Consider the following 10,175-nt stretch of genomic DNA (forward strand, 5'->3'; position numbering starts at 1 on the left):
GGAAATATGTAAAATCTGACAAACTCTACCTTTTTGTGTAGAGTTTTTTCCATACAAACTTGCCTGCTTGGCTGGTAGCTGTGCTCTGATCATGGAAAAAGTCATCCAGCAACTCATCATCAGACCGGGCGATGATATGGACGTCATCATTGCCCACCAGAAGGCGAGCACGGCCTCGGCTCTGTAGAGGCAGGCTGCTGCTCAGTTGAAGGATGTCAGCAGCAGCCGAGGGACCAAGCAACCTGTAGGGTGATGGTGGATACCATGATCATTGTACGTCCACAGGTACCCTGCAACCTGTTACCATGAGACCCCTCTTTCTTGATTAAGTATAACATGATTATAGACCTTATCGCACTGCACGTATGTCTTTAGTTACTTTTCTAACTACCATACCAGTTAAAGAACAGTATCTGTGCTGAGGTCATATATCATTACATGGTTCCTGGCACAAAGCGAGTATCACTGATAAGCTTCCACGAGCCAGGCACTGTGTTTGTGTACAATGCCTCTGTTGTTAACCTTTCTATACTCTGTGCATTACCATCACAATACTTACATGCCTTTCTGTTACTTTTATTTTTTTAAGAGGATTTTGCCTTAGGGTGTGTGTGTTTGGAGGGGAGAGAGAGAGAGACAGAGAGAGACAGAGACAGAGACAGATAGACAGACAGACAGACAGTGAGAGGGAAAGTGAAAAATCAGCCCTGGGTGGGGGATGACCACACCACCATCCCTTTTCCTCCAGGGATCTTGGGCACACACACACATGTACCCAGTGTATTTCAAGTCACTGAGTCTGGAACCTGAACCATGGTTGGCCATATGGGAGTCCAGCGATGCAACTGGCACACCATTTGCTGGCTTCTTCTTTTACTTCTTAAGAATTGTTTCTCCCACTAAACCCTAAGCCAGAGGGCAGGGTAAGTACTTGGTATATGCAAGACACTTAATAGATACCTTATTTGCATGTGTGACAACAGTATAAGGTTGGGAACCAAAAGTCCCAAGGTCAACACAGTACGAAAGCTCACTGCAGATTGAGAGATTTTTGGTATAGGGTATGTACAGTTGCCAGAAACAAAGAGAGAGAAAAAGACAGAAAGCGAAGTCACTCCCCACCAATGGGATGGCCATGTTGCAATCCCTTCTCCTCCATTCTCCTCTTAGGATCTTGGGCACTCATGCACATGCACCTGGTGTGAGGTTTAAACCACTGGGTCTGGGACTTGAACCATGGTAGACCACATCAGAGTCTAGTAACCTAACTATTATGCCATCTGCTGGTCCCCCACTGCAGATTCTTACAAGAGCTCCAGTGAACCTAAGAGATCTTTGTAACTCACCTCTGGAGTATAAGAGGAGGGTTGGGCTGGCGATTACCGGGGTAGTGAACATGAATGGTGTGGCCTGTGTTGGCTGTCAGCTGCCTGAGGGTCCTCTGACTGCGCCCGATGCCCTGGGTGAGACGAGTTGTAGAGGAGCCACTGCCCAGTGTCAGAGAACTATGGTCTGCATGGCGTACCATCAGTGGATGGGTGGTAGGGATATTTCCTGGGGATGGGGGGATGTCTGCTGCAAGGACAATATACAAAGGGGTTAGTGCCCAAAATAATTTTCTTCCATTGTTATTCAAGCAGAACCATGTCTCCTGGGCCTTACTTCCTCACACGGAAACCTGAGCTTTGTCCTTTCTCCCTCATTCCCACACCTAATCTACAATCACTGACATTACCATAACTTATATACATCATCTTTCACTTAGATCATACAACAACCTCCTAAATGGTACCTTCTCCCAATCCACTCTCCACACCATAGCCACAGTGATGCTTCTAGGCCCCTCAGACACATGCTGCTCTCTCCATCTTGAAGATTCCTCTCCCTCTTTTTCACCTGATCTTTCGTTCTTGGCATAAGATGTCACTTCCTCTGTGAAGCCTGACTTCTACAGACTGGTTTAGATAACTTTTACTCTGTGCTTTAATACTACAATGTAATGCCTGTTTACTTATAATACCTAATAGACCTTAAGCTTCTGTGAGGGACATGGACTATTCTCTTCTTTATTGCTATATCCCTACTACCTAGGACACAATAAGCATTCCTTGAATATGTATTCACAGCTTGCTGAATGGATAGAGGATCAACTACAAGGAAGACTGATGAAAATTACAAAAATGCAAAGAGAATTATAACAGACTAGAAGATCTCTTGAAAATGATCTAATCCAACCTGGCTTTTTTTTTTCTTTTCAAACTTTTCATTTACAGGTGATAAACTGAGGCTCAAAGAGGTAAGAGCTTACTTGGCCAAGACAACAGACCAGAACAGTATAGTGCTTTTGGCTATGTATCATGCTTGTGATTTTAGGTCAAGACCTGCCCTGTCAAGTCAGTTTGATTCAAAGAACTCGACTCTTTAACTTGATGCTACAAGGGAACTTTGATGTTGATGGAGCAAAAGGAAAAAGATTCACCACCCCCTGAAAAGACGCACCCTTGGTGAACAGAGTGACTATGTTCAAATTACTCCCCAAAGCCAAAGCTCAAAGGCGTCCATCCAAACCCTCAAGATCCAGTGTTATGGACATTAGGATTATTGATTGCTCTGTCACTGAGGCGTGCACACGGATGGGTGCCCAATGCAGTCAACTTGGTCTCATTTTTTAAATCAAGAAAATCATCAAGTTGTCCAGGCTATAAAATGGCTGCCTTTTTACTGAGGTGGAGAGAACAAAAGCAGCCTCTTAATTTTTCCTTCTTCTAATATACACAACTGAGAGATGGATACAGATATCCCTTGCCCTGGGAAGTCAGCATAGGAAAAGAAGTGTTATTTGAATCAGATCGATAGGTATTTTGGTTCACAGCTTGGCTCACCCTAAAGAAGGGTATAAGAATCAAGAGATAAAAACCCAGCTGAGCCCCTGTAATCTTACTAGCACTGGAGAACATGTTGTCAAACTCAATGATGAGATCATCCTCCCGGTCAAAGCGCTCAAATCGGACCAAGGGAGAAGCGTTCATATCAGGGTAATCCTCATCCAATTCCATCTCAGAGCCATCGTCGTCATCGTCTTCATCTCCCTCTTCACCTTCATCATCCTCCTTAAGGGAAAATAGGAGATGGAGAATTGCTGGAGGTAAGGGTTTTCTGAAGCTTGGTGTCATGGCCACACGTGCACGAGGGAGGGAGGCGCTGAAGCTAGTAACCCAGACTGTTGGTTTTCTGCAGCTGTGTTCCCACGGAAGAGGTCATCTGAACCAACCCAAACACAGTCCCCCCTCACCTGATCATCTTCCTCATCTTCCTCCTCCTCCTCCTCTTCATCCTGACTATCATCCTCATCCTCGTTACTGCCACTGCTGTCCTCTTCCTGAGTGTGCTCCTCCTCATCCTCAGGGTCCAGGATATTCATGGAATCTAAAACAAAGGGAGCACATTGGAGGACTACACTGAGTAGCTACAAAACAGGCTGCTGTGCAGGCCGGCAGATTTGAGTGGGAAGGCGATGGGGTATCTGACTCTAGGAGAGGAAGAATCAGATCTGGGGTGATGTACAGACTTAGTGAGTCAGCCCCAATTTCCTGAGAGCGCCAATCAATGCATCACACTCTGAGCAGGGTAGCTGAATGTGGAGGCTGGCTATAGGGTGGTACTTGAGGAGCCATGGTCTATGACTTGGCCAAGTCTGCTGGTGCCCCCTTGTCTTTCCAGCCCTATGTTGCTGCTGACTGGATCCTGTTGGTAAGAGGGAATCTGGAGCGATGATAGCAGGTGGGTGACAAGAAAGCGAACCAAGTAAGAAGTGACAAACTTTGGGCAAGCAGTAGTAACATGTTATTTGTAAAACTGGCTGAGGATACAGTGGATGGTGTATGTCAGCGCATGCAGACAGATGCTTCCTTATTCTGCACATATGGGCAGCTGCCCCAGGAAAACCCTAGTGTGGTGTCTGTCAGACGTGCAGGGCAAGAAGGGAGGCCTTTCTGGCCTCGGCACTCTCACCTTCTCGGTTGGCCTGCAAGGTGGAAGCTTGGCTGAGGTTGGAAGGAGCTTCATCCATCAGCACGTCCTCTTGTGATTCATCCTCTCCACTTCTGCTCACTGAAGGTTACAGAGCAGAGCCTTCACTGAACAACAGAGGACTTCCCTTTCCAGATTGAGTGCGCCTAAAGTAGTTATGTATAGCTAGGAGATATCCATTTTTTGTTTTTGATGAGGGAGAAGATCTGGATTCTCTGCTGTCAACTAGCTAGGTGAGCTTGGCCAGTCACTTTACCTGTCTGAGTCTCAGTTTCCTCATCTGTAAAATGGGATGATCATATCTGCTCTGCCAATCCCACTTATTGTGAAATCACAAAGGATACTGAGTGTGAAAAAGCTTTGCGGAACTTAAGAATACATGTCTACTTCCATTTATCTTTTTTATTTCCTTGAGCAATAAAATAAAAACAACACATACACCGTCAGAGCCAGTGACAGTAGGGTACCTTGGTTATTCTCCTTTTGAGAATTAAAAAGAGCCACCCTTAGGGAATGATCACTCTTTTTATACTACTGAGACTCAGAGGCAAAAAGCCCCTGGATTTCCCTAAAGAACTGAAAGGAACGTACTTTCTCACTCTACAGCCTCTAGGCCTCCATGAATAAATACTCTTTTGATGTGCCTGATGTATCACCTATACTGATGGTCACCCCCAAACCTCCCCCACATAGGCAACACTTCAGACCTGCTATAGGACTGTAGATGGCATGTGAATTTCTTATCTATAAGACCGTCAACATCAAGACAAATAGCAATCTAGGTTGGCTATGAGCCCTTAGACAGAGCTGAGCAAGCAGATGATGAGAAAAAGGGTCCTCCCAAGAGAGATTGAGGCAAAGGAAGAGGCTATACTCAGTTCTGGGGCTCTCACCTATAATTGTACTGTTCCCAGATCCGCCATCCCTCTCAAGCAACTCATCTATCAGGTCCTCCAGCTCATTCTCAACCTGGAGAGAAATAGAACATATATATGGATGCACACAGATCTATCATTGTGCTAACACTGAAACCCTAAAAATAAGCCGGCAAGGGAGCATACATTTCTAGGATAATGTGTGACATAAAAACCACATACTTGGTGCTAACAGCACAGAAACTACCACATGCTACCAATCCATACTCAAGACTGTCCTTCAAATGGGTCTATCCCAGGTTAGTCTTTACACTACGCAGGAATACATGCAGATCTCCTTGGAATCAGCAGCTTAGGACTGTAGGCCCAATTTCTTACTCACTGCTGCCAGCTCCAAGAATTACAATGCCCTTTTTAGGGTCTTTACCATTTTAATGCCCCAGTGAGAGCTGGTGCTATAGACATAGGTAATGTTAAGGAGCTTCCATTAATGACCAGAGTAGAGGAAATCAAAAACCCTGGGCCCAAAGGCCCCAGGGCAGCTTTCTATTTCACCATTTCACCTACGCCTAAGTTTTCTGGTTGGAATGTATACCATTTCATAATATATGACATCCTGGCTCTGCTCCCACAGCTCTTTTAATATAACTCAAACACATTTACTGAGTATCTACTAAGCATATCATCTGTGCTCCTTTGAAAAACAGACAGCGTTGAGGCAAGGATCTCAAGTACTCACCCACCCACACCACCTGGGGGTTTGGTTCAGCGTTGCAACAGAAGAATGCTGGGTGAACTGCCTCCCTACCTGCATCTCTTGTGAACTGAGCACCTCAGGCTGCCCAGCAATCACCACTGAGTCGGTTTCAGCCTCCCCATCCATGATATCCCCATCTGCCACCTCTGTCTGAGTGACATCATGATCCTCCTCCTGTACTTCTGCTTCCCCAGGCTCGCCTGAAACAATCAACCAACCAGCAAAATAATCAAAGGGTGCCTAGGTGCTGGGGAGGCAAGTACGATGACAATAAGGTCCCTTCCTTGGGCAAGTTTACAAGTTCTCAGAGAATAAACGAATGGGTGACAAAGGAAAAGACAAGGCTACGTGTGAGGATAGCCAAATAAGGCTGCAATTTGAAGGAATTCTTTGTGGGGCAGATTTCCATGCCACTATGATAGATCTCTGGAAGGCCAGCAAGTTCCCAGGGAAACAAAACCAAGCCAGAACAAGTTATGATCCCATGCCCATAAAGCAACTATTCCCACCCTGCCAGCTGCCCAGTCTATTGGCTGATTCCCTACCTGGGTCTTGCTGGTTGCTATTGGAGTCCTGAGAGGCTCCTTGGGCATCCTGCTCCGACTTGCTCTTGTTAGAAGCACTCTTGCTGCCAAAAAGGCTACTGGGCTGGTTCACAATCCGGGAAAGTGTTTCTAAAGGCTTCAGAGCAGCATTGACTGTATTGGCCATGTTGGGACTGAGATAAAGGAAGATACAGAGATGGACTGAGTAAAGAAATACCAGGTGTCTATCCTGTAAATGCCACTAAAGTTTCTATAACAGAATCTACTAAGAAAAGAAGGGAGTACAAGGTCTCAGAATTGATATTTATTACTCAGAACATGAAAAATTTGACTTAAAGGTATTCGAGGAACTTCCTTCCCAAAACAGGGTTAAATCAATGCTCTATTTCATGGGTTGTGGTAAGCATGTGAGGAAAAAAATCTTGATCGTCCAGAATGTATCCTGGATGATCGATCACATGTTAAGTTAGGAAGCCACGCCTCAGACATACCCAGGCTGTGTAAAAGAAACAGCAGCATTTAGTTTCCAAATCTTAAAAGCTCAAAGAAGTATGATAATAGTTTTAAGTCTGTAGACTTTAAACGATACTCTGTAGAGTTTCCTAGGGTTTGGTAGAAGTGCCATGGGGGCTGCAGCTGGGGATGTGCTGTGATTTCTAAGTGTAATAAACTATGCGAGAGACCAAGGAGGTTTCCATTAAAACCAGAGCAGCTCTGTTTTTATGTCTATATGTGTATATCCCCAAGTGCCCAAATGTTGATCTGACACCATCCCACACTAAAAGGAACCAAGTTTCATCAGAACAACTAGTCCTAGGAATAGGCATGGAAGGTACAAGGTGAACCCAGGAAACCTCAGTATTTCAAAAATTAATGGGGGAAAAATTGAGAACATTAACGAAGGCCCAATTTCAATATCAAAAAGAATAATGACAGTAATGGTTGTAACACCTTGAATAAAAACCAAGCCAAACAAAACAAAACCTGCATCCATGGGGATATAAAAGTGGGGATTGGAGTTCTTTTCTACACAAGAATGCCAGCTGATGAACAAGAACAACAAAATCATAAAATGATCACTTTGTAACTAGCAATGTAAGTGACAGAGGCTAAAATCACCAACAAAGGCAAAAAACTAAGTTAAAAGGTCAGGGTGCAGAATATTCACTGAGCAGAATATTCACACTACCTTCAGAAGATCTCGGGTTATCCTTTCAGACAAATTATCAATTACAAAGTTGAAATCCAACAGATACCACCCTTAAGTATATAATCAAATTTAGTATCACCATTAATGGAACAAAGTGTTATTATGTCTCCTGATGTGATATAACAAAAGCAAACATCACCCATGTACTTTTTGCCAAAAACATTTAACCGGAACTAGTTTAAATGTAAGGGAGCAACACAAAATTAAACTGTGGGACATTCTATAAGACATCTGGCCTGGAATCTTTAAAACATTGAAATGTCATAAAAATGAAGAGACATAACAATCAAATGCAATAGGTGATGCTCATTGAATCTGGGATTGAAACATTCTCCCTATCCTATCAATACATAATTAGAACAATTGGGGTACTTGAATATGAAATATACATCAAGTATTACTGTTAACAGTAAGGGAATATTTGGTTTTAGACATGCTGAAGTATGTCTCCTAGAAGTATCACGTTATCAGGGACCAGCAGATGGCATAATGGCTATATCACTGTACTCCCATGTGGTTGACTGCAGTTCGAGTCCTGGATCTGGTGGCTTAAACTCACACCAGGTGCGTGTGTGTGTGTGTGCCCAAGATCCCAAGAGGAAGATGGAGAAGGGACTGCAGCATGGCCATCTCCTCTCGGGGGAATTGGGGGGGTGGGGTGTGATTTCTTGCTTTCTGTCTCTTTGGTGAGTGCATGTGCCCTATAGCAAAAACTTCTCCAAAAAAGTATCACCTTATCAGCAACTAATTTCAAATGGTTTAGCTCCCAAAAATAAAGTGAAAGAGAGACCAGCAGTTAGTATAATGGCTATGTTGCTGAACTCCCATGTAGTCAACCGTGGTTTGAGTCCTGGATCCGGAGGCTTAAACTCATGCTGGGGCACACGTGCATGCATGCCCAAGATCCCGAGAGGAGAATGGAGGAGAAGGGATTGTGGCGTGGCCATCCCCCATGGGGGGGTTATCGCTTTCTATCTCTCTCTCTCTCTCTTTCTGGTGAGCACACGTGCCCTATAGCAAAAAGCTCTCAAAAAAAAAAAAAAAAAAAAAAGGAAGTGGAAGAAATAAAATAAATGGAGTAAAATGTCAACGACTAGTAATCTAGGTAAGATATACAGCATGGTATTCATCATACTACTGTTGAGTTTAAATGTTGCACTGTATTCATCCTGGATAAAACAATTGTTTTGCACTGTAAAGATGTGCAGTGATTAAATGTAATTTTTAAAAAAGTAATTAAAAATCAATGGGTCTGTATCAAAAGGACAAAGTCATTGTCTTGAAGAGGCCTCATAGGCCAAAGGAGTAATAATTTGAGCATGAAAATGAATGACAACTGTAGTGAGGCAAATACTTCAATCACTGGCTTAAAAAACTTTAATGAAAACTCATAAGTCTTCTACTAAGAGAATAAAAAGTCAAGGGAAAAAACCTTATATTTGATTTATCATAGTTTTGATTTTACACTAAAAATTGGTAACTATGGAGAAAAAGTTAAGTCTATATCCTGCCTTTTGGATAGAACCAGTGTTTCAAAGTAATCATATTTTTCCTGTGGGACTCTTTCAGAAAAAATGCCAGCTAATAATGTAGAAGAAACAGGAAATTAAGAAAGATTATAAAAATGTCCAAGCCCAATACTCAGGCAAAAATTATCAACTGATGTTAAGATTATTAAGGCATATGGTTGACATGAAACTAGACATTTGTATAGTGCCAAAGTAACACCACAGATGACAGTTATTCTAATCCAGTGAGTGGTCAACCTTAACATGGTTACTAATGGCAGGGGCGAAAAGATATATCTCCCCATGATACAGTGAGATGTACAACACCTAAGATACATGGATTTTTTTGGAGAGGTTTTTCGCTACAGGGTGCGTGTGCTCACCAGAGACAGAGAGACAGAGAGATGGAGAGACAGAAAGCGAGAAATCACCCCCCTGGGGGGACAGCCCCGCTGCAATCCTTTCTCCTCCATTCTCCTCTCGGGATCTCGGCATGCACACACACGCCCAGTGTGAGTTTAAGTCACTGGGTCCAGGACTTGAGCATGGTGGACTACATGGGAATTCAGCGACATAGCCATATGCTAACTGCTGGTCCCGTATATTACTTTTTTTAATTTAGGATTTTGTCATAGGGCATATGTGCTTGCTGGAGATGAGAGAGGGAGAGGGAAAGGGAGAGAAATCACCCCCCTTGGGGTGGGGGAATGGCCATGTAGCAATTCCTTCTCTTCCTGGGATTTTGAGCGTACTTATGGTGTGAGTTTTGAGCTGCTGGGTCTGGGACTTGAACCACGATTGACTGTGTGGCAGTCCAGCACCTTAACCACCATGTCACTTGGTGGTCCCAACTAAGAGACATAGTCTAACCTAAAATACTGGAACTATTCTAGAGTAAGCTTCTATTGATAGATGGAACTTGAAGTTTACAGAAAACAGCAGAGGATGAGGGGGGAAAGTTATGCTACACTGCAAAGAAGCAAATGGATCAAATTTAGGTGAAACTCTCCTGGAGGCCCAGTGACTTCAGTAAGTGCCATGAATAACAGCAACAAAATAAAGACTAAGACAACTGATTAAGAATCTATGTTAGGGGGCCAGGAGGCAGCATAGTGGACTCTCACATGGCTGACTGCAGTTAAAGTCCCACACCTGGGGGCTTGAGGATCACACCAGGTGTGTGTGTGCCCAAAATTCCAGGAAGATAATGGTGGAGAAGGGATTGTAGCATGCCCCCCCCCCCCCCCAGCC

General features: G+C 43.8%; 1 protein-coding gene across 1 annotated transcript in view; it reads right to left on the reverse strand.

Annotated features, from left to right (window-relative positions):
• Positions 1-10,175, reverse strand: part of HUWE1 (HECT, UBA and WWE domain containing E3 ubiquitin protein ligase 1) — a gene marked incomplete in the record, with an annotated part of 232,807 nt that overhangs the window by 27,542 nt on the left and 195,090 nt on the right. Inside the window, 8 exon segments of the mRNA XM_027766840.1 lie at positions 64-242; positions 1,347-1,575; positions 2,942-3,110; positions 3,293-3,426; positions 4,012-4,110; positions 4,923-4,998; positions 5,713-5,861; positions 6,207-6,379. Coding sequence (XP_027622641.1) covers positions 64-242; positions 1,347-1,575; positions 2,942-3,110; positions 3,293-3,426; positions 4,012-4,110; positions 4,923-4,998; positions 5,713-5,861; positions 6,207-6,379 — 1,208 coding nt within the window.

The sequence above is a fragment of the Tupaia chinensis genome, unplaced genomic scaffold (genome assembly GCF_000334495.1).
Source record: "Tupaia chinensis unplaced genomic scaffold, TupChi_1.0 Scaffold143737_1, whole genome shotgun sequence".
Classification (NCBI taxonomy): Eukaryota; Metazoa; Chordata; class Mammalia; order Scandentia; family Tupaiidae; genus Tupaia; species Tupaia belangeri.